General features: G+C 39.1%; 2 protein-coding genes across 3 annotated transcripts; one reads left to right on the forward strand and one right to left on the reverse strand.

Moving 5' to 3' along the window:
• The first annotated feature begins 13,696 nt into the window (after positions 1-13,696).
• LOC107829306 (RING-box protein 1a) lies at positions 13,697-22,118 on the forward strand. Of its 2 annotated transcripts, XM_075256133.1 has the most exons (5): positions 13,697-14,055; positions 14,176-14,226; positions 14,327-14,386; positions 21,599-21,670; positions 21,754-22,118. In XM_075256133.1, the coding sequence occupies exons 1-5, from the start codon at positions 13,905-13,907 to the stop codon at positions 21,789-21,791; spliced, it is 372 nt and encodes a 123-aa protein (XP_075112234.1). In that variant the 5' UTR covers positions 13,697-13,904; the 3' UTR covers positions 21,792-22,118. The 2 variants fall into 2 exon arrangements, with proteins under 2 accessions (XP_075112234.1, XP_075112235.1); XM_075256134.1 differs by lacking the exon at positions 14,327-14,386 and having other exon boundaries at positions 13,698-14,055.
• A 394-nt stretch (positions 22,119-22,512) lies between these two features.
• On the reverse strand, positions 22,513-25,174 carry LOC107780325 (subtilisin-like protease SBT1.4). Its single transcript, XM_016600851.2, is given in 2 exon segments — positions 22,513-24,152; positions 24,154-25,174. Coding segments are annotated over 2 exon segments (2,322 nt in total). The 5' UTR covers positions 25,123-25,174; the 3' UTR covers positions 22,513-22,799.
• Between the last annotated feature and the right edge of the window lie 260 nt (positions 25,175-25,434).

Below are 25,434 nucleotides of genomic sequence, written 5' to 3' on the forward strand. Positions count from 1 at the left end.
TTAGATGGCTAAGGAGACAGTAAACGAGATTTCTTTTCAGGAGGCGGCCAATGTGGCCAGGAGAGTGAAGATGGTTCTGTCGCAGGGAGGTGGTCAGGGGTCTGACAAGAGGCCTCGTCATTTAGGCAGATTCAGTAGTGCCTCGTCTGGAGGCAGGGATTCATATGGTAGAGGCCATCCTCCTAGGCATTTTCAGTCATCACTTCAGGTTTCTGACGGTGCTTTAGGGTCGTGGTTCTCATGTGCAATATACTGATCAACAACCCTACAGTGCACCACCAGCTCCTATCAGTGCACCGCCGCTCCAGAGTTTTTGGGGTGGTCATTCAGGTCGCTAGGGTCAGTCTCAGTTTCCTCAGCCGCAACACTTAGGAGGATGCTTTAAGTGTGGTGAGTATGGTCATATCCGGAGGGCTTGTCCGAGATTGGTGGATACTCAGTCGCAGCAACATGGTTCCCGTGCAATGGTTCAGGCACCGGGTGTTCCATCGCCCGCTCCGCTAGTTAGGTGTAGGGGTAAAGGTGCTAGAGGTGGAGGTAGAGGTATTAGAGGTGGAGGTCAGGCAGCTAAAGGTGGAGGCCAGCCAACAGCAGGCCGTCCTAGAGATGTAGTTCAGGGTGGTGGGCCCCAGCCCCGATGTTATGCTCTTCCAGCCATGACTGAGACTGAGGCTTCCGATGCAGTTATCAGAGGTACTGTTCTAGTTTGTAGTAGAGATGCTTCAGTCCTATTTGATCTAGGGTCTACATACTCCTATGTGTCATCTTATTTTTCACCGTATCTGGTCATGCCTAGTGATTCCTTGAGTGCCCTTGTATATGTGTCTACACATATAGGTGATTCTATTATGGTAGATCGAGTCCATCATTTGTGTATAGTTGTGATTGGAGGTCTTGAGACTCATGTAGATTTGTTACTTCTGGACATGGTTGATTTTGATGTCATATTGGGGATGAACTAGTTATCACCTTACCACGCTATCTTGGACTGTCATGCAAAGACTATGACCTTAGCCTTGCTGGGTTTGCCTCGTTTAGAGTGGAGAGAGACTCCTGGTCATTCTACCTGTAGTGTCATCTCTTATGTGAAGGCTCAGCGTATGGTCGAGAAGGGGTGTTTGGCCTATTTGGCATATGTTCGTGATTTTGGTGCCGGGGTTCGTTCTATTGATTCTGTGCCTGTTTTGTTCGTGAGTTCCCTGAGGTATTTTCTTCAGACCTACCAGGTATGCCACCCGACAGGGATATTGACTTCTACATTGATTTGGCTCAGGGCACTCAGCCCATTTCTATTCTGTCGTATCGTATGGCCCCACCTGAGTTGAAAGAGTTGAAGGAGTAGTTGCAAGACTTGCTTGAAAAAAGTTTCATTAGACCCAGTGTTTCGCCTTGGGTGTGCCAGTGTTGTTTGTTAAGAAGAAGGATGGATCGATGCGAATGTGTATAGATTACCGACAGTTGAACAAGGTTACAATCAAGAATAAGTATCCACTGCCGAGGATTGATGATTTGTTTGATCAGCTTCAGGGTGCCAAGGTATTTTTGAAGATTGACTTGAGATATGGCTACCATCAGTTGAGGATTAGGGCATCCGATGTTCCTAATACATATTTTTGCACTCGGTATGGGCATTATAAGCTCTTGGTGATGTCATTTGGGTTGACAAATGCCCCAGCAGTTTTTATGGATTTGATAAACCAAGTGTTCAGGCCTTACTTGGATTCGTTCGTGATAGTTTTTATTAATGATATTTTGATCTATTCCCGCAGTCGGGAGGAGCACGAGTAGCATCTTAGAGTGGTTCTTCAGACTTTGAGGGATAGTCAGTTGTATGTCAAGTTTTTGAAGTGTGAGTTCTGGTTGAGTTCAGTTGCATTCTTGGGTCATGTTATATCAGCAGAGGGTATTCAGGTTGATCCGAAGAAGATAGAGGCAGTCAAGAACTGGCCTAGACCGGCATCAGCTACAGAGATCCAGAGTTTCTTGGGTTTGGCAGGCTACTATCGTCGGTTTGTGGAGGGGTTTTCGTCCATTGCAGCCCCGATGACCAGGTTGATCCAGAAGGGTGCCCAATTCAGGTGGTTGGACGAGTATAAGGTGAGCTTTCAGAATCTCAAGATAGCTTTAACTACTGCACCAGTGTTGGTTTTGCCCACAGGTTCAGGGCCTTACACAGTTTATTGTGATGCATCTCGTATTAGACTTGGTGCACCGTTGATGCAGGATGGCAAGCTCATTGCCTATGCTTCACGGTAGTTGAAGATTCATGAGAAGAACTATCTAGTTCATGATTTGGAGTTGGCAGCCATTGTTCATGCGTTGAAGATTTGGAAGCATTTTCTGTATGGCGTGGCATGTGAGGTGTTCACGGATCACAAGAGTTTGCGGTACTTGTTCAAGAAGAAGAAGCTAAACTTGAGGCAGAGAAGGTGGTTGGAGTTGTTGAAAGACTATGATATCACCATCTTATATCATCCGGGAAAGGCCAATGTGGTGGCCGATGCCTTGAGTAGGAAGTCAGCCAGTATGGGCAGTCTTGCTTATATTCCGGTCAGTGAGAGATCGCTTGCTTTGGATATTCAGGCTTTGGTCAATCAGTTCGTAAGGTTGGATGTTCTGAGCCCAGTTATGTGTTAGCTTGCACAGTTGCTCGTTCTTCTTTATTGGAGCGTATCTGAGATCGGCAGTATGATGATCCTTATTTGTGTGTCCTTAGAGACATGGTGCAACACGGAGGTGCTAAGCATGTTACCTTAGGAGATGATGGAGTTCTGAGATTGCAGGGTCGAGTTTGTGTGCCTGATGTGGATGGACTCCGAGAGTTGATTTTAGAGGAGGCCCATAGTTCCCGCTACTCTATTTATCCGGGTGCCACTAAGATGTATCAATATTTGTGGCAGCATTATTGGTGGTGGAGAATGAAGAAGGACATTGTTGCACATGTGGCTCGGTGTTAGAACTGTCAGTAGGTCAAGTACGAGCATCAGAGGCCCAGTGGTTTGTTCCAGAAGATTGAGATTCCTGAGTAGAAGTGGGAGCGTATCACTATGGACTTCGTTGTTGGACTCTCATGGACTTAGAGGAAGTTTGATGCAGTGTGGGTTATTGTTGATAGGCTGACCAAGTCAGCACATTTCATTCTTGTGGCAGTCTCTTATTCTTCCTAGAGGTTAGCTGAGATCTATATCTGGGAGATTGTCCGTCTCCATGGTGTGCCCGTGTCTATCATTTCGGATCGAGGTACGCAGTTTACCTCACATTTCTGGAAAGCAATTCAGTGATAGTTGGGAACACGGGTTGAGTTGAGCACAATGTTTCATCCTCAAATAGATGGGCAGTCCGAGCGGACCATTCAGATTTTGGAGGATATGCTCTGAGCTTGTGTCATTGACTTTGGAGGCTTGTGGGATCAGTTTTTGCCTTTAGCGGAGTTTGCCTACAACAACAACTACCAGTCGAGTATCCAGATGGCTCCTTATGAGGATTTGTATGGTAGGCGATGTCGGTCGCCGGTTGAATGGTTTGAGCCGGGAGAGGCTCGGTTGTTAGGTACAGATCTAGTACAGGATGCCTTGGACAAGGTTAGGATTATTCAGGATAGGCTCCGTACAGCCTAGTCCAGGCAAAAGAGTTATGCTGACCATAAGGTTCGTGATTTGGCTTTCATGGTCGGTGAGCGAGTATTACTTCGAGTGTCGCCTATGAAGGGCGTGGTGAGATTTGAGAAGAAGGGCAAGCTTAGACCTAGGTTCATTGGCCCATTTGAGATTCTTGATCGAGTGGGAGAGATGGCTTATAGACTTGCATTCTCGTCGACAAGATCAAGCTTGAAGATATAGATAGGAATCTTGTAACCTGTAGTTGACAGGCTAAGTTAGTTTTTCTTATGGTGATTTTGATGTAATAACAAGACCGCGGACCGGAACCTCGGCGGAACGGCACCTCGACTGGCTCTCCATCTCGGTATACTCCATCATCTCACTCACCTCTGAACTACACGTGACCTGATTCCTTTATAGCCAAGGATATGTAGGCAGCTCAGATACCAGGGCTCGGTCACATTCCCCTCTCTCTTAGTTTTAGTCTCTCCAAATAAGGGTCGGGTCAAAAAACATGTCTAGTCATTCTTTGTCTGAAAAATACTTCATCTTTCCAGTCAAAGAGGAGCAGCTGTAGACATGTGATTTTTGACCCTCCCCAAAATTTTTCATATTTTAGCACGTAAATATTTAATCCAGGCCTAATACAGCTATTTCAACTCATTTTTACTCTTTTACTTTATTTTATTACAAGAAAGCGAAAATTACAAAAAACAATAGGTTCATTAATGTTTTGTAGTCATTTTAAATCTTGAAAAATACCAAAAATAGTTTTGTTTTAACGGACAGTCTTATTTTAATGGTTATTTTTTACTTAAGTAGGATTAATTAATAAATGAGATCGTATTTTAGTCTCGTTCGCGGGGAAAGAATAAAATTTGGGCTCAAGCGACCCATTTTTAGACCTAGTTTTTGGACCTAGCCCCATAATTCCCAAGCCTATAATTCCTAGGTCCATACCCCTTAACCTAAATATAACCCTAAAATCCTAAACCTATAAAAGGAAGCTAGACCTAATGCCTAAATCAGCCTAAGGACCTAGAAGCTAAAAAACAAAAAACAATACAAAAATCTGATCCCTAGACCTGGGGACAATTCAATCAGCAACGGAATTCATCAAACCCCACCCCCGTCATCGTTTTCTTCAAAACACAGAAACCAAACCAGCCTTGATCCACCCCGTCATCCAGCCTTCAAACACCACCGATACAACTCTAAAGAACATCTCCCGCCGCCAACGACGCACACAACACCATGCGATAGATCTGGCCCGAAATCTCAAACCGCAGCCGCGACACCATCCCTCATACAAAAGTGAAAGAAAGACTATGTTTTCTTCTTGCATTTTTGTGACTTTCGTCTCAAAATCAGAGGCATCATTCTTTGATTTTCGTTCCAAAAAGGAGGTCATTTAAGCTCTTGTATGGTTCGAAAGTTCTTGTACTGATTCGAGGTTTCATCAATAGTCCCCGATCTGAGGTTGTGTCGAGTCTCGTTGAGGTTTCCGTTCGAGATCCGGTGGTGGTTTGTCCTTTGCTCTAGTTTTTCTTTTCAATTTTTAGTTGCGTATCAGGTATGAATCTCGATTCGAAATGCTGAAATCGTTGATCCGTTCCTCGGTGTCGTAATGATGTTGCCATTATTTTCTGATGCTCCGACGCTTCCTTTGGATTGTTGAAACATATGTTCATGATTTGCTCATTGATGATTTCAATTTATGCTAATTGTTTACTGCCTCTGTTTTGTTAAAGTGAGTTGCTTCATGTTCAACCATATGTGAACGTGGTTTTCCTTAACTATGGAGTTTACTGTTATTGTTCGTTTTCTATGAACTGCTTCTGTTCCGATTTTGACTCGATTTTTGCTGGTTTTGTTGTTATTGAGACACTATTTATAGTAGATTTTTGATGAAATTGAGATGAAATTCAATCAACATGGATTCTTTGAGTTTGATTTTTGCGTAATATGTGGTGTTTTAAAGTTTAATTCTTGTTGATTTCTCACTGTTAAGGTACTGTAATTGAAGTCGAACTTTGAGTTCATGTTGATCCTTGTTAAATTGTATGCAAAGTTGAGTACTTGAGTCAGATTGAATGAGCTAATTGTTTGCCTGATAACATGTGATTGCTATTCACTCACTTGTCAGAAAAAGATTAAAACCTATAACCGTTGCTTTCGTCTACTTGATTTGCTTTCATGTTGTGGCTATTATTTGTAATATTGAGGAATATTTTAATGTTGTCGACATTCAGTGTGGATCTGATGTTTGATTGGTATTGTTTTGAGTAATTGATTCGTTGAGGTTGAGTTAAGGTAGTCATGGCCCGACTTTATCGATCTCATTCGAATAAGTCACATAAATCATATGTCTTTCCACATTGTTTTCCATAAAGACCTTCGCAGTGAACCTCAAAGTAGTATAGGCTTAATCATGAACACCGTAGTTCGTTAGGCCGAGGTGTTCCATCCATAATTGAATCCCTATGGCCATCGTGTTAATTTTATAACTTAGACATTAAAAATAAATTTCGTAGTTTGCTTTAGGCGCGTTAATTATATAATTATCACGACTATTACTAAAGTCTGGGTGTGCATTTCATGTGACCCAATTCTAATTTCCAACAAGGTTAAATAGAATGTGTCGTGACTCACAGGTGCATTTCATGTAGCGTGGCTTGCGATCTGTTTTGAATTTTCCTTAATTAAATAAAAGCGGTTTAAAAGTTAAAAATACACATAGGTTTGAAAGTGTTCTTAAATCAGCTAAATAGGCCAATAATAACAGTTGGGCGACCGTGCTAGAACCACGGAACTCGGGAATGCCTAACACCTTCTCCCGGGTTAACAAAATTTCTTACCCGAATTTCTGGTTCGTGGACTGTAATACAGAGTCAATCTTTTCCTCTATTCGGCATTTGAACTTGTGACTTAGGACACCATAAAATTATCCCAAATGGCGACTCTGAACTTAAAAAATAACCTCGTTTCGATTGTCACTTTAAGTTGGAAAAACCCCCTTATACCCCTTTCCCGGGGGTAGGTAAAAAGGAGGTGTGACACATAGTTGTTGATGTTATTTTAGTGATTTGATCGCACGAGTAAGTCCTTAGGGTGTTTTTGAGGTAGTGTACATGTTTGTTTTGGAGCCACGAGAGCTTCGGTGAGTTTTGGATATGCGTCAGAGTGTTTTTAGACTTAGAAAATCTGGTTTTCTGTTGTTTGCTGGTGTCCAGTTCTTTTGTACTATGCGATCGCATAGGAAGCTTCGCGATCACATAGTGTAATTATAGAGGGGCCCTATTTTTTGCTATGCGATCGCATAACTACTTCCGTGATCGCGTCGAGTAAATTCCGGGGGGTCACCAGTTGTTTTATGCGATTACATTGCTTCTCACGCTATCGCAATGGGTTAAACCAAGCCTGGGAAAGGAACCATTTTTCCTCTATGCTATCGCACTCCCTAGTCCGCGATCGCAGTGCCCAATACCCCTTACCCTATGCGATCTTGTTCGCGATCGCAGAGACCAATTTTGCCCAGTTATTTAAACAGTAACAGAACACATACGAGATTTAACCCAAAACTCATAACTTCTTCTTCCAAACTCCAAATTGGGCGATTTTTGAAAGGGAACTTCACCATAAATTCATAGGTATGTAATCTTATACTCATTTTCTTTAATTTCCATTAACACCCATTAGATTTCTAGGCCTAAATAATGTTCTTAAAGGTAGAAAATTAGGGATTTGGGTACAGTTAGGGCATTTTGTATAATTGGAATTTAGTCTTCGTTTTGGGGTCGGATTCCGAAACTAATTACATATTTAGGCTCGTGGGTGAATGGGTGATCGGAGTTTGGTCCGAACCTCGTGTTTTGACCAAGCGAGCCTGGGGTCAATTTTTGGCTTTTTGGGAAGAAAATCTATAACTAATCATTAGAATTGAATTGCCTACCGTATATTGATGTTATTAAGTCGATTATGTCTAGATACAATTGATTTGGAGCCAAATTCAAAAAGGAAAAGTGGTGTTTGAGGCTTGAGTTGGCCGTGGAAGTTCGAGGTAAGTGTTTAGTCTAACCTTAGCTTGAGGGATTAGGAGTTGTGTCCTATTTGCTACGTGTTACTTTTTGAGTACGACGTATAAGCATGGTGACGAGTATCTATACATTGGTGTCAAGCATGACCGTGAATCTTAAATTAAAATTGTTGTGTTCTTAACAAATACTACGAATGCCTAAGTTGTTTAATTCTCTATGTTGAGCAAGGACTATGATTATTCTTGCCGAAATTACTTATGATTGAGTATTAGTGCTAGTTGAGGAAGTTAGATGTTGGAACAACTTTGGTTATAGTTGATTTTCCCTTGCTGGGACGTATTTACTTATACTGTCGATTCCCTTGCTGGGATAGTGTTGTTTCTTTATTGATCCCTTGTCAGGACTCTCTTTATGATTGGTGTTGAACTGTATATGTGGATCGGGTTGTACGCGGCAATAATATTATATTTGGATCGAGTTGCACGCCGCAATAATACTATATTTGGATCGGGTTGCACGTCGCAACAATACTATGTTTGGATCGGGTTGCACGCCACAACAATAATATGATTCGATCGTTTTGCACGTCGCAACAGTGATAAATGATATGGATCGGGTTGCACACCGCAACAGTATTTTCTTATGATTTGGATCGGGTTGCGCGCTGCAACAATAGATAATAAAAGTTATTGGTTGGTTACGAGTTCCTTATTAGTTTTCTGTGAAATTCTAAATTATACTTTATGTTTTCTCTTAAATTACTGTTGGTAAATGATATTCCCACATAGCATGTACCCCTCCCACCTATACATGGTTATTTATGTTTTATTTTCTGATGTATATTATATAATTGCACAGGTTTATTTGGTAGTCTGGTCCTAGCCTCGTCACTACTTCGTCGGGGTTAGGCCAGACACTTACCAACACATGGGGTTGGTTGTGCTGATATTACACTCTGCACTGTATGCAGATCCCGGAGCGGCATCTTTTGGACCATAGCTTTGGATGGCTGCCTTCAGTCCAGTTAGAGATCTCGAGGTAGTCCGCAGGCCCCGGCGTTCTCTTCTATCTTTATATTCTATTTTCATTTACTTCAGAGACAGATTGTATTTTTCTTTCCAAACAATTATTTGTAGTATTCGTAGACGGTCTGTGATATTATGACATCGGTTCCGGGTAGAGATGTACTTGGTATTATCGTACTTGTTTTTGGCTAAGTTATCAGATTACGTCTTCCGCATGTATTTAATTATTGTCAATATTTCACTGTTGATCTCATGTTGATTTAAACTGTTAAAAGGGGCTAAATAGAAGAGTTAGGGAATCTATAATACTCGACTTGCCTAGCTTTCACGGGTAGGCGCCATCACGACTCCTGAGGGTGGGAAATCCGGGTCGTGACAAAGCTTCATGTGGTTTGTGGGAATGGTGGGATGAAGAGATGCCACCACATGTGACAATGTTATCAATAACTTGAATACTTCGTTGAAATCCATGGAAGTTGAAAAAAATTATCTGAAGAAGATGATGGCTAACTTAGAAGGGGTTGTTTTTGTTGAAAGACTGAAAATGGAGAAAATAATGGAAGAGACGGAGGGAATTAATTCACCAAACTTAGAGAATGTCGTTAGGATGAAGGATAAACTACAAATGAGAAGTGGTTTATTATTTTTTCCTTAGGTTGTCTTTGTGTTGGTGCTAGTTTTCAAGATGATGTAGTGTAGTTAGGTTATTTGGTTCAAAGGTTGTAATTCTATAGATGTTTATCGATTTGGTTAAGATGTCGTAATTCTGCAGATGTTGTAATGTTGCAGTTGTAATGGTTCTTTGTTGGTATGAAATGAAATTTTTGTTTATCCTTCACTCTCATACAACTTTTTGCATACATAGAAAATCACTAAGTCAAATAGAATCATCTCATATAGATACACAAGAAGAACATCACCATTAATCGAGTAACAAACATATATTGTTTCAAGATTTAAGCCCAATAAAACATTCCTATTAGACAATTAAATGTGTGATCCAAAAACGTGTACCACTTTCACAATATTTACTTGTCTAAAAATCTAGAACATGAACAAACATTATGTAGTCGAACATTCATGCAAAAAAATGTATATTACATTCATCATTACATGTTACACTACTCCCCCTTGCCTCTTCTAGCTTTAAGTTTACCAATATTTTTCTTTTTCACACCCAATAGTTGAGATGCTGTCATTGCCTCCTTTCCCTTCCAGGTATCTCTATTTGCGGAGTATGGCAGTGTTGTTGGTTGTGGGCTACTAGTGTGACCCCCTGTGCATTGTATCTTCCTAGTCCCATAAATTTTTTGGACTCTTATGTTGAAGTCTAGTCTTAAAATCAGAGACAACCTTAGGCCTCAAAACTGGGTCAGCTTATGCACCAAAATCTGCTTGAATAAGCCTTCTTCTGGTTTGAATATGCTGACTTGGCATCTGAGTTGCCTGGTGTATTGATTGGAGTGTTGTTTGGCATATAAATGTACTGACTAGAGTACTGATTGTGATATGATAGACCCTGCACATGAAGAAACATTACATTAACAAACAAAATAATATAATCTTGAAGAAGAAAAAATCTTGAGTATATGGTAACATACCTTCTGCATATCTGACATGAATGTATACCCTTAACTATCTTTCAAGTCCAAAGAATCCTTAAAGTTCTCCATGAACCGCTGTCATGTTCTTTATGTTTCCTTATCCACCACAGCCTAAGCTAATGGATACACGTGCTTGCAAGAATCTTGAGCAACAACAACTAACAACATCCCTTGGCATTTATCTTTTAAAAAAGTATCATCTAGACCTATAAAAGGTCTCAAACCTATTTTGAATCCACTCTTGAGGGACTGGAAGCAAATATACATCCTCAAAAATCTTCTCTCACCTTCCTCCATTGCATCCTTGGCTATTTGTACCATCACATTAGTCCTAGGGTTGTTCCTCCAACTTGTTGTACTCATCCAAGTAACTGCCCTCCAATTTCTCTAAAATCATTCTATTTACCCTTTTTAACTTTGAATCACTCACATTCAAACTAAATATATCCTCTAAATCAACTTCATCTTTTTAACCTTAAACTTAGGATTATTTTGAATATTTCTCTTAAAATAATGTGCTAAAGCAGCAGAAGTAGCTCTTCTATTCTCAAAAACTTCACCATAATCATGTTCATCCCTCCAAGTTTTTATCTTTACCTCTTGATCTCTGTCATCCTTAGAAATAAGATATTTAAAGGGACACCCAATCTGATACTTGTATCTAAGTCTTCTCCTATCACTCTTATCTACCTGAAGTCCACTCTTATTAGAAACAACATAAAAATCAATAACCTCCTTAGCTTCAGCAAGATCCTTGAAAGTCATACCTTTTTCCAATGTTTTATACCTATCAAGTTGGTTAGTTATCTCAAACTTCTTTTGCCTCTAATATAAACCTAGGGCATCATTATCATAAACACTATCAACACTTTTTATATTTGTATCATATTCACTACTATCACAGTCAGTAGCTACAATAACTGGTACACTATTTGTATCAGTTCGCTGGGTAAATACAAGAACATTTAGAGTATCATCCAGAAGGTCAACACCAAATAAATGCTCATTGAAACCATTATTAATTAGGGCTTAAAGTTTTCTAATCCCTTGATTCCCATCCAACAAAAAATACCTCCCAGATGGGTCAATAAATACTAACTATTGTACCTCAACAAATCCTATTACTTCAGTGTATCTTTACGCAAATAAATATAAGAGAGGTGATCTACTTCATAACCACTCAACAGGTGCACATCTTTCTTAGTACAAGACAATGTAGGTTCTAATACCCACTCACCCCCATAATTAAAATACAAGTTCACTTTATCCACCATCATTCGGATAAAATCACATGCAACAACAATTTAAAAAAAAAAGTAAAATGGGACCACATCAACAATATTCAAGGCTTAAACAATAAAATATAAAGATATGAAACCCTAACCATCAATTAATTATACAAGCTGACAAAAATTCTAGCTTTAATATGTAGGACCAACACGACAAGGACCACCACAAATAAAAGTAACATAAATAAATCTAGAAAGGTACAAAAAATAGCTCAAATAACATTAAAAAAAATCACATGCAAAATACATAAACTTGTCGGCTCCCAAATATTCTCCGACCCTACAATTTTATAACTTACACCTGTAAATACTTACTTTAGTCGAATGATATTGCAAGATAATGCTGGAAATCAAAGATGCTTCTATTTTGTGCGCACCAAATCGGAGCAAACAATGAACCCTAAAGAAACTCTAAAGTCGCCATTTGATGGGTTAGATAGAGGAAATGAGAAAAATGGTAAAAAAAACAAGTGTTTTGTCGTCGGTATAAAGTAAAAGAGCTGACCCATATAAAAAAGAGTGGGTCAGATCGGTTAAATAGGTCGAAATTTACCCAAATGCAATTTAAGCCCCACAAAGCCACGTGGCCAAATGAAAGGTTGCCACATCATTTAATGAGAGGCCCACATGTGCTGCCGTTAGTCGCGGGGACACCTTTGAAAATAGAGTTAACGTTCTATATATTTTCAAATGGATAGTTAGAGGGGGGATTTATAAATCATTTAGCGTACGATAGGGGTACTTTAGGCCCTTTCAAAAACAAATGATGCTATCTCAAAGTGTGAGCCCAAAATTAGAATTTGTTTGCCTCTTTAAATGTGCAAAAATACGAGATTGGCCAGTGATCAAAATTAATTGCATTCGCATACATACATACATACATACATACATACATACATACATACATACATACATACATACATATATATATATATATATATATATATATATATATATATATATATATATATATATATATATATATCTCTAAAAAGTAATTGCACGGGGCGCCCTATTTGGTCGTCCCCATTTAACCTGTACCTACTTTTTAATTTTTTTTTTAACTTGTACCGACTTTTCAAACAACTTTAAACCTTTTTCTTCTCCTCCTCCTCCTCCTCCTCCTTCTTCTTCGGGTGACAGTGATTTTATATGGTGTTTGTGAACATATTTTAAGGTAGTTTATGATATTTTACAGTGGTGAGCTGTTGTGGCGATTTATTTTTTACTATTGCTTAGGTTTCTTCTTCTTTTTCTTAATTACAAAATGAGTTCGTTAGATTTATTGTTGTTTTAACAAATTGATGATTGGGGTTTGTTCTTGATGATATTTGGAGGTTATGTTTCAAATTTGAGCTCCTTTGGATTAGATTTTAGGTATTAAATCGTATATTGGATTGTTAAAATTCGAAGAACAAATTTCCGTTTCTCGGCAATTTGTAGGCCTATTTGGCCTTAAGTGCATGAAAACGTTGGTTGCACTTTAGACCTTTTGGCCTTAAATACATCTGAAGTGCAATTTTTCACTTCAGGCTTATTGGCCTTAAGTGTAGGAAAACGTTTATTGCACTTCAGACCTTTTGGCCTTAAGTGCATCTGAAGTGCAATTTTTTACTCCAGACTTATTGTCCTTAAGTGTAGGAAAACGTTTGTTGCACTTCAGACCTTTTGGCCGTAAGTGCATCTGAAGTGCAATTTTTCACTTCAGACTTATTGTCCTTAAGTGCATGAAACCATTGGTTACACTTCATACCTATTTGGCCTTAAGTGCATCTAAAGTGCAATTTTTCACTTCAGTCTTATTGGCCTTAAGTGTAGAAAAACGTTTGTTGCACTTCAGAATTTTTGGCCTTAAGTGCATATATGGCCTTAATTGCAGGAAACTATTGCTTGCACTTCAGATCTATTTGGCCTTAAGTGTATCTGAAGTGCAATTTTTTCACTTAAGACTAATTTCTTTTTAACTTCAGATCCGATAAGTCTGAAGGCTTGTAAAAAAATTTACAAAGTGGATATAGTTGTGATCCCAAAATCAGGTATATATATGCAAAAATCCCCTCTAAATCTACTCGTGGGCTTTTTGATGGCCCAATTGTTGGTTGAGTATATGTGTTAGTTCAACCCAAATGCTTAACGCAAATTTAGAAGCGAGAGTATAAGCAGGAGTTTTATAATGGGAAACTTGGACCGGTTCAATTGGCAATCCTGTGCCAACTTCACCGCAGAAAAATAGTATAAGAAGCGGCTCAAGAAAGAATAGTCTGATTGATTCTAATTCCACTTGACGAAGACAATTGTGAGATCGAGAACCCTAGAATTTGGACTACGATTTCTTGATTCAGCAGCGGCAATGGATACAGACGTCGAGATGGTTCCCGCCGGTGAAGAATCCATCGCTGCAGCAGCAGCAACTTCATCAGCATCTGCTGCTTCTTCTTCCACTAAGAAGCCGAAACGTTTTGAGATAAAAAAATGGAATGCTGTCGCTCTTTGGGCTTGGGGTTCGTTCTGATTCATATCTCTTTCGTTTTTTTATTGTAATTTTCGTGATTTTGTACTTTTCGTAATTGCTTACTTGTGCTGATCGAAGCTGACGTGGTTTGGTGAATTGTTGATTGCAGATATCGTTGTGGACAACTGTGCTATTTGCAGGAATCATATTATGGATCTATGTGAGCCCTTTCAAATCTCCTTTGCTTTAGAATAGAAAAGAGAAATTCGATGTATTTCTATTTATTATTGCCAATTTATGTGAAAATTGTTTGTTAACAGGCATCGAATGCCAAGCTAATCAAGCTAGTGCTACGAGTGAGGAGTGCACTGTTGCTTGGGGTACGATGTTTGTTTATTTAAATTTCATATAGTTGAGACTGGTGATTGGTGAATTAATTCGTTCTACTTGGAACTGTGACATAGAAAATTATATACTTCGGGAAATCTTGACTACCATTATTTGTTTATGAGTATATGTCATTTTGATAGAGCTTTCTGCTTATTATGTCTTACGAGATTATGCCTGGACATACTAGTTGTATGCACTTTTAGATATACATTACCATATTGTACTTTATATGGTGAATAAGTTATAATCAAACTTGAATCTTGTTGCCTAGAGAATCTACCTTCATTTACATGTAAAGGAGCCAAACATCCATTGTCCACAAAGCTTTGGCTCTTTCACTTAATAACAAGGTGATACATTGTCTATTATCGTCCTCGAACTTAGCAAATCTGTTTTTGGTGTGAACAATCATAAGCATATGTGCTTGCAAATCCATGTCATCTTTCTTTTTTTAACTCATCTGCCTTCTCCAGATCTCCCCCTCTTATTGCCAAAGACCGCACTTATATCGCTCCATTGCCGTCCTCTCCCTTCTTTATCCTTCCATCTGATGAAGCTTTTGTAATGTATCGCCTTCTTATGCTGCTAAGTCCGTACCCGTGCTGTCTTTTCCCTTTCGTACTTCTTTCTCATTTCTATTATGGCTGCTTACTCTAATGAGGCTAGCGACTTGAGAGTTTTATGTGGTGTATTTTCTACCTTTTTCCTGTGTCCGGTGTTTTGGATAGCGTGCGGCGACAAATAGCGACGAGGGCCCGCTTCACTGAGGCGAGAGGCGCGCAGCTAAGCGCTCGCCTTTTTTATGTGAAGCAACAATTTATACAAAAACATAAAATATTATATACATATAACTAAAAACTCAATAACAATAATATATTAATAAATATATCAATTCAAAAGTTAAAGACTCAATAGATAGTCATAGACTCATAGTAGATTCATAAATTAAAGACTAATAGTCTAAACTCTAAAACAAGCAACATCTATTCTTCTTCAAGATTTTCAAATTCTACAACTTCATGAATGTTAGCATTATATTGGCTATCATCTTCTTCATCCTCGGACTCTTCATCAATTAGGGACCGACTTGAACTTGCTACCCCCTTTCCCTTGTAAGTTGAAAACTCGCTCTAAGTCCATAGATATTCTCCTCAACACCAACAGCCATAGAAACAGTACCCCAATCAAGATCTTCTCCTTCATACACTTGTTCATCTTCATGATTTTGGGGGGCTCCAGTTAACCATTCATTTGCCTCGTCAATGTTGTCCAACATAATTGGATCAATGGTATCGCGAGCTTCATAACGTCGCCTCAATGTTCTATTGTATTTAATATACACTAGATCATTGAGACGCGATAGCTCAAGCCTATTCCTTTTCTTGGAGTGAATCTGCGCATAAGTTATTTAGATTAATTATTAAATACTAATAATAATACAATATAGAATATATTAATATAATAAATCTACTTCTTACATGCTCAAATACGCTCCAATTTCTCTCGCATCTAGATGCACTACAAGTTAGGCTTACTTTGATGGCAAACTTTTGCAAGTTTGGAGTTTGATGTCCAAATTGCTTCCACCATTCAATTATAGAAAAATATTTTAAAAGTTAATAAGTGTAAATCAAATAAATTAAATTAAAGTTATAAGGATATCTATATTAAAGTTAGTTACCTGGCGACCTTATGTCTCTGGCTCTAATGGCAGCCGGTAAACCAAATAGGCCCTCTGCTTGTGAGTACCTACCAAACTCCTCCCCTATTAGATCTATCGTCGCTGAATTAGGGATCAGCTTCTCAAGACATGCATGGTATCCAATCCATACCTCTGAATCCAAAGTTTCATCTCTAGTGTTCTTGTAAAATTATCCCGGGTTCACAAGATGGCATGCTGCATGCAAAGGTCGATGGAGTTGATTGTTCCACCTGGTATCAATTATCTCAAAAACTCTCATATTTCCTAACATCTCCATCAAATGACGCTGCAATACCCTCTTTGGCTCTATCCATAGCTTCATAAAGATAGCCCATTGGTGTTTTTTTCTCCCCATCCACCATACGAAGCACCCTAATCAAAGGACCACCAACTTTAAGAGCCCGAACGACATCATTCCAGAATGATGGAGAAATAAGAACTTTGGCAGTTTCTTTCCCCACAGCTTCCTTTGCATATTTATTATCTTTCCATTCAGTTGAAAGAACTATCTTTCTCAACTTTTTCTTTTGCAAGTAAAAACTATCCAAAGTTAAAAAGCCGTTGCAAATCTAGTCTTGGCCGGTCTCACCAAATTTCTTTCATTTGTGAATTTCCTCATCAAATTCAACAACAGCGGCCTCTGACTGATGTAAGCATATACCTTGACGACCTTAGTGAAAACTGTAAAAGTAACAATAACAATTTTATGGTTAATACTTAATAGGATAGGACATAAGTATAAATAAAGTTAAAGGCTTTAAAGATAACTATATTAAAGTTACCTGAAGCATATGGGTTTTCCTTGAATATGTCACCAAACATCAAGTTGATACAATGGGCAGCACATGGAGTCCAATAAATGTTTGGATAGATAGCTTCCATCATCTTCCCCGCACTAACATTCTCACTAGCATTATCTGTAACAATTTATACAACATTTTCCTTTCCAATTTTATCAATAGTATTTCTAAACAAGTTTTACATTTTTCTTCCATCCGTAGAAGAGTTGCTAGCATCGTGAGATTCAAGAAAAACACTCCCTCTTGGAGAGTTCACCAACACAATTATGATCATTTTTCCATTCCGTGCTTTCCATTTATCCATCATAATGGAACATCCAAACTTGTTCCATTTCACTTTATTCTCCTCAATAATTTGGTCTATCTTCTTCACCTCCTTTTTAAGATGAGTTACTCTAACTTCATGATAGCTAGGAGGCTTCATTCCTGGGCCATATTGTCCTACGACCTCAATGAATTTATCAAAAGTTTTGTAGTCGACACAGTTGAAAGGAAGCCCTGCATCGTACATCCATGATGCAAAGGCACTGACGATGCGATCCCTCAAAATCTTCTTGGCTTCTAAACCTGAACCTTCTCCACCTTTTCCCCTTTCTTGTTGTTTTGCCGAGAAATAAAGATTGAGAGAACCTTTTGTCACCGTATATGCCGTGGATGACCCACTAGAAGTATTTGGATTTATCTTATGAGTTTTGGGGGGGGGGAGGTCCCATTTCACCTTCTTCATCCATCTCATCATCTTTATCAATTAGATTCACCGATGCTTCATAATTCATTTGAGTTTTTGCCATATTTTTCTTTTCAACAAACGCTTTTACTTCCTCCCTAACCTCGGGCGGACAAAGGGGACATTGTATTACATTTTTAAATCCACCTATCAAATGTTGCTTGTGACGAGTTATCCCACCATTATATGTTTTTTGACAAAACACACATTTAATTGCGAATCTTGACGAGCCTTGTATATCATAATTCCAAGCTATATCTTGTTTAGTATTATCGGATGTCACCATTTCAACGCCGTTTTATAGACAAAAATTATCAAGTCAATATGCAATTAATTCTACTATATAAGACTATAAGTTAATAATTGAAAAAAAGGAAAACAGAGCCCAAAAAAAGGGTCTCAAAACAGCCTAATATTTTGCCAAAACAGAGCCCAAACAAAATTAAAAAATTAAGAGAAGAAGAAAGAGGAAGTGAAGAACCTCTGTAATTTGCTCGAAAATTAGAGCACAAAAATAGACCTCTGTTTCTGCTCTTTTCGTCAAAAAACAGAGGAAAAAAGAAAAAGGGAGGAGGGAGGAGGGAGGAGGGAGGAGGGAGGAGAGAAGAAGAAAGTAACGAAACTCAGAGCTCATACCTGGTCTTTCAATGGCAGAAGCTTGATGAAGAAGAAGATGGCACTTGGAAGAAACCTCAAGCTTTGAGACGAAGAAGTTGAAGAAGTTGTTTTGTTCGAGCCCTAATCGCAAGTTCCGACCTTTTCTTGTTGTTTTTTGTTCGAAGTTGAAGAAGCTCTGAACTCAAGCCCTAATCGCGACCTGTTATTTATTTGCCTTTTTTTTTTTTAAATAAAGCGTCGCTACACTCGCTTCTCGCCACTCTGTCGCCTCTCGCTACACAGGCAGAGGCGACCGCTATTCTGAAACGCAACGCAATAGTTGCCCTGTAGCGACACTGCCTTGCCTCGCTACGCCTCACACTATTAGCGTTGAGGCAAGCACTATTTACAACACTGCCTGTGTCCTTCCCTTTCTCAAGCAGGCACACCGCTTTTCTCTCCATCCCTGAACCCCTATCTCAAGGGGAATCTTTAATGGAAAACACAAGCAACCAATTCTTTCATTACGATTTTATTTGCTCTAGTTACTTCAAAGGTTTAAACAAAAGTCAACCGATTGAGAGCACCAACAGTTCTAAATTGAAATTCTAGACACATAAAACATATTGCTAAGGGGTCGTTTGGTTGGAAAAAAGTTATCCCAGGATTAGTTATCCCGGGATTAGTTATTCCATCCTTCCATGGGGATAAAAAATACTACAATCCCGGGATAACTAATCTTGTGATTAATTATACCGCAATTTTATCCCAACCGAACATGGAATAAACTCTTCTTAAATTTAATCCCGAGATTAATTATCCGTTATCCCTCCTACCAAACGAGCCCTAAGGGTGTTATAAAAGGTATTCAGAAAAGTGGATAGGTGTTAATTTCTTAGGATTATTGGTGTGCGCTTCTTCTTTTGGGAACAGAGTGAGGAAATGGAGGGAAATGTTTCTCAGAGTTGAGACAAGGAGGGCATTTTGTGTGGAGAAAGCTGGATATTTAGGAGGGTTGCCTCTGCTGATCCAAGCATATTTACTGCATTGCACTTTTTCTTATTGCCAAATACCACATTATATCCCCTTTTGCTGTCTTCGCCCTCCTTTGTCCTTCATCTGATGAAACTTTTGCAATGTATTATTAACCTTCTTTTGCTGCTAATTCTGGACACATACTATCTTTTCCCTTTGGTGCTCCTTTCTCCATGTCTTCTTTCTCATTCTATAATGGCTTCTTATGCAGACGAGGTTTGAGACTTGAGATTTCTTTTGTGGTGTATTTTTTTTCCTTTCTATCTTTATCCCTCTCTCAAGCACACACGCTGTTCCCCAACACCAAACTCATATATCTAGAGGAGAACTAGAAACCAAAGAGCATCCCTTGCAAAGCCACAGTTTGCTCCATATTCAACCCAAACCTTGAGCCTCATCTCTTATTTCAAACAAAACAATAAGAAAAGAGAAAATTGAGAAAAAGCTGAAAATCAAAAGAAAATTGGTTACAAATCTAAGAATTATGAACACTTATAATATCTTATATAAACCACATAAACAACCAAATCAAATGTTAGAGGTCAAAAGAATAACATCTTAAGGTTATATGCATTTTTGGCATACTGGACATTTCAAACTCATTCAAAAGTAATTTTATTACCTACTGCCATGAAGAATTAAATCGAGGGGCTCGAGCTCAGACACGGTGTGAAACCATTTTGCACATGTAGATGAAATGTTTCGTTTCATTAATAAACAATGTTGTCAAACTTCAGATTCAAACAAACTACAACCTGAAAGATAAATATAGAAGTCAAAATTACAATTAAACTAGAGTAGGGAAGAATAGACCTTGAATCACCAAATATGAAAATAAATTTGAACAGAACATAATAATGTAGCCTTTTTTTTCGCATTGATTTTCTCACTCTTGTTTGGCTTTGCTCTTCCGGACTTGGCCTTCTATAGAGGAGTTGAAGGGGGATAAGAACCCTTTGGATCAAAGTCATGATCTGAAGGTTATCATCCTCACAATCCTCTTTAGCTGATGAGAGGAAGATTTTGGAGAAAATCTCTAATGAAATTGCTGGAGAAGTGACAAGGATTGGGTGGTAAAAAAATAACTTACTTGCCCGTTCATTCTTTTTTCTCGATCATTTCAAAAAAAAAAATTTCTTCTATGTTGTGATTTTTCAGTTTCAAATTTAAATAGATCAGAGATTTTAATGCTTTACTACTTGTATAAATGTTTCAGATAAATTTTAATATTTTTCTACTTGTATAAGTCTTCTTTGAATGAAAGAGAAAATAAAGATACAATTTCTTAAACGTTAGGACTTTATGACATAATTATATGTACAATATTATGTTGTAGATTTGATTTTAGGCCTCTAGTTATGTTTTTCTTTAACAGGACCTTAGGAGAAGAAAAGAATTAATCAAAAAATTGGTTCAATTCTTTAAAAGTCAAAAGAATTGGAACAAAAAAATAATGAAATTGAAATGAATAAATAGGGGATTCTGCAGGATCATCACCTATTGCCTCCCTAATATTTCTCCTCTATCTACTTTCCATACACCTGTTACCCCTTGTCTTTCAGACCCAATGGTTATTCCAAATTTTTCCCCTAAAAATCGTCATCTCTTCTCCTGCTTTCCTTCAAACCCAGCACCTATTTAGCTTTGCTTTCCATCCATGAAAGATTTCCTTCCTTTTATTCTCCTATGTTTCCTTCTTTTTTCCCCGAGATTTTTGCCACCCAAATTTTGCTCCTTTTTCAGCGATTTCATCTTCCGAAATCTTCTTTTCATTGGCAGAAAAGGATTAAGGGCATGATAGCCTCCAGATCATGACAAGAGTTCTCATTCCTTCAACTCCTATATAAAAAGGTCAGGTTAAGTCTAAGAGCAAATTGCTACCAAGCAAAAAGTAGTGAAAAGATGCTCCATTACCAAGTTTAGTTCGAATTTATTTCATATCTGGTGATAAGAGGTGCCAATACAGCTTCGGATTCCTTCCCAACTACAATTAAGGTCTATGTTTTTCTAGTTTAGTTTAGTGCTTGTAAGTTTGATTTTTGTTTTTTTTGTTTCAGTTTATCAGCTTTGTTTGTGAAGGAAAATAAACATTTTATCTTAGCGATTCTGATAAATTTGGTGTAGAAATGCTTACCCTTTGAATATGGTTATTGAGCTTTAAGTTTTTTTTTGATATTTGAAGTTTCCCCATGTTCTACGGACAGGGAGGGGGGTCTTTATCATTTATCCTGTCTTTATCATTTATCCTGTCTTTATCATTTATCCTGTCTTTCGTAGTTATATTTGTACGTTTAGAAGTATCCTTTTTTTGGCTTTGACATCTTGATTTATATTATCACAGGTGTATGTAACCATGCCTTCCACTTCCACTGCATCAGTCGCTGGCTCAAAACCCGTCAAGTGTGTCCATTAGGTAGTTATCAACTTTGTCTTTGGCGCTGTTTAGTTGTCTTATTAACTGTATATCATAATTGTTAACTCTTTTCCTCATTTCAGATAATAGTGAGTGGGAATTTCAGAAGTATGGTCACTAGAGGGATTCAACAAGTGGCACGAGAGGCGATTATGCTGCTTCATCATAATGTCGTTAAATGTAGTTTGTTCTAGTAATACTTGTTCCAATGCCTTTTGTTCTGTGTTGCTTTACGTATCTGAGTCTGCTTTGGCCATCTGATAGGCTTTACTAGAGAGCTCGTACTGAATCTCATGTGCTGTGCGATTCTGCTTACTGAAGTCAAACTTGTCCTTGTTGATTATGTTTGGGAAAACCTTCAACTAGAGCCACTAGCAAAATCTGGCGCCAATGTTATTTTACCTTCAATTACTCTAATATTGTGCTTTCTTTTTCTTGATCCTCTAAAGTTGTTCCCAGAATCTTTTGCCATTCGTTTGATACCTACATTTATGTGCTTGAGCCTATAAGATCCAGAGTATTCCAAAAGTTACATCGACTTTTTACATAAAGGCCAATGTTGGTAGCCAATTTAGAATGGCGCCCTGGTTTTGTGAGATACTATTAACAGTGGCAGGCAGCCAGGCACTATATGGGAGTAATTTGCTTAGCCAGAGGAAAGTCTTACCTTTGATCTGGGATGATGCATATAGCTACCTTTCAATAGAGTTAAATCCCAGGACTCCGACTTTTCTGCGAAGTCCGAGAAATTTTAGAAGCAAGTTGACAGTAGTGAGATTTGCTTTCGTTTCGCTCATCGGGTTGGCTTGAGAGGGATAATAGTAAAGATAGAAACTCCAAACTAATCAAAGATTAGATGAAATGATTTATAGTTGTCTGTCTTCCGATGATACTAGTTCATTTTGTACTAAGCCCATCAAATGACAATGTTACAGCAGATGAACATAAATTTTCAAAGGTACTTGAGGCTGATAAATACTCATAAACAAGAAAAGAATGATGACAATTTCTTAACATTATGATGGTCCTTCCCTATTTCTTTTTCCTTTCTGAACTTGGCCTTGTTTCTGTTTCTGGCCCATCACAGTTTGCAGTTAGCACAATTATCTTCTACTTCATAGTCCATTGCTCACTGAGATGCTGTAGCAGAGTGGAGTAGCCAATACACTGCAATTGGACTCCTCACGCTATGAATTCCATCACTCCATTCAATTGACCCAAATGCAGATTCAAGACCTTTTACTGTCTCCAACCCAACACTTCCATTACTGCTAAAACTAATCTCATACGACAAACTCTTATTTTCCTCGCTAAAACTAAGCTTAGTTGGAGTCACCTTCACCTCCACCGAAGCCGGCACACTTATTTTCACCTCATACACCGCATTCGTATTCCTGCCAACATTTTTAACCACACGCTTGTATTTCACCACACTCTCACTGCTAAAAACAACTGAGAACGATGGATAATTCAAATCCCCTGGACTAACGAAACTTTTTTCGCTGCAATTCACTGAAGAAGTTTCTTTCACGAACGGTGAAATCCTTTTGGGGTCATAACCAATGGCGCAGAGAAAATTCACGTAATCCTTCATTTCAATATCATAAACCAGACCTGGATCCAGTGCTCTGTTCGGATCCACATGACCCGACCCGTGAACAAACGGACTCGATTCTTGGCCTGTCGCGAGATCTGTAAAGGTTTTGCCGGAGTTATCAACGTTGTAAGCTGTCGTCATGAGGGCAGATTTGATGGCTGCTGTGGTCCATTTAGGGTAAGCTTTTCTAAGTAGAGCAGCTAATCCACTTACATGAGGACAAGACATGGATGTACCAGATATAATGTTGAATTCCACTCGTCTGGTATCAATTTCCAAATCTGTTGGTCCAATGGACCCGGTCCAACCGGCTAAAATGTTGACTCCTGGTGCAGTAACATCCGGTTTAAGGATCTCTGGTGTTACATAATTGGGTCCTCGGCCTGAGAACGCAGCAATACGTGGAGCAGTCGGTGATTTTCCGATCACAGTTCCTTTGAAAACGATCGTCGCTTTTGGGGATGAATCAGATTTGACGTAATCTCTTATTTTGTCACCGGCTTTTTGACCGACCATTGTCGCCGGTAGGAGATGTGAATCGGCGACGAGTTCTTCGCCGGAGTCAGCTAAATTCGCCAGGACCATACCTGCACCGCCGGCTAATTTCACTGCACTTCCTTTCTCTACTCTAGCATTGCCGCCTCTATCACATAATACAATTTTTCCGGCGACCTTTGAAGGATCCAGCTTTCCTGGATAACAGAGTTGACTCCCGCAGTCGCCGGAATAAACAAGAGGTAATTTTGTATCGTTAAGCGGATCGCCGGAATACAGGGATACGCCGCCGAATATTCTTCCGTCGCCTAAGATTACATTCGCCGGAAACTCCCGGTCTATGGTTGAAGCAGCAACAGTGAGAATCCACGGCGCAACGTTCACTGCCGTGGTAAAATGATTGTAAGACACTACTGTCAGATAAAAATTTAATCAAATAATGGCCAAAAGCTCCAATAGCAATGGAGTCAACGTCATACTCTGGTGCATAACCGTCAGCACCAACGGAAAGTGAAATCACGTGAACTCCATCAGCAACAGCTTGATCCATTGCGGCTAATATATCTGAATCAAAACACCCTGTTTTCCAACAGATCTTATAAGCTGCTATTCGAGCTTTCACAGCCATGCCTCTTGCTTCACCTTTTGCGTATTGAAAAAAGCTAGCGTTAGCTACAACAGATCCAGCTGCAGTTGAAGCAGTGTGGGTTCCATGTCCTTCAGTATCTCTTGGCGATTTAGATTCTTTAGACTCGTCAATTGGGCTTCCACGATCAGCTTCGTAGCCTTTGTAAAACAATCGAGCACCGATGATTTTACGATTACATGAAGTTGCAGGAAAGTCCTGCCCAGTTTCGCATTTGCCTTTCCAACCGGACGGGACAGCAGAAAGCCCGTCGTCGGAAAAGCTCGGCCTTTCGGGCCAAATGCCCGTGTCAAGGACCCCGACGATGACGTCATCGGCGTAATCGGAGTTGGGCCAAAGCCCAAATGAGTCTGCGAGGCCTAAGAAGGTCGGTGTGTGAGTGGTGTGAAGCTGACGTGCACGGTCAGGTATGACGGAGACCACGCCAGGCACGCGGCGGAGCCGGTCAGCCTGCCCGGAAGTGATACGGGCAGAGAAACCACGGGCAGCATAATCGTAAGAGTAAAGGATTTTGGCAGAGTGTTGGGAAGAAGAAGAGACTGATCGGAGAATGGAGGAGTACCAATTGTGGTGGGTAGTAAAGATGTGGGGCTTATGGGATTTTGACACGTGGACTATGAAAGTCTCATGACCATCCGATTGGACTGAAATTGCTAAAGAGTTGAGAAAGAAGAAGATTAAGAGGGAGAAAAAACAAGAAGAAGAAAGTGCCATTTTAGAAGAGTTTGTAAGAAGAAACTATTTTCTGCAAGTGTTAATATTGATAATCCGTACTTGATAAAAGGATAGATAGAGGTGTGGGCCTTATTGGGCCACGTTGTATATAGAGATTGGTTCATTTTCAGGCCCTTTTTGCCATTCCTGCATATCCACGTGGGATTTGGACCCATTCTTTAGATTAACGAGAGATGGAAGGGTAGGTAAGATATGTATTAATGTCCAGGAAAAAAAACGTTTGGAAATCTGTTAGGTATTTACTTTAGAATAAATTTAAAAAAAAAAAAAAAGGATTCTACGAGAAGATGA

Source organism: Nicotiana tabacum, chromosome 6, assembly GCF_000715075.1.
Source record: "Nicotiana tabacum cultivar K326 chromosome 6, ASM71507v2, whole genome shotgun sequence".
Taxonomy (NCBI): Eukaryota; Viridiplantae; Streptophyta; class Magnoliopsida; order Solanales; family Solanaceae; genus Nicotiana; species Nicotiana tabacum.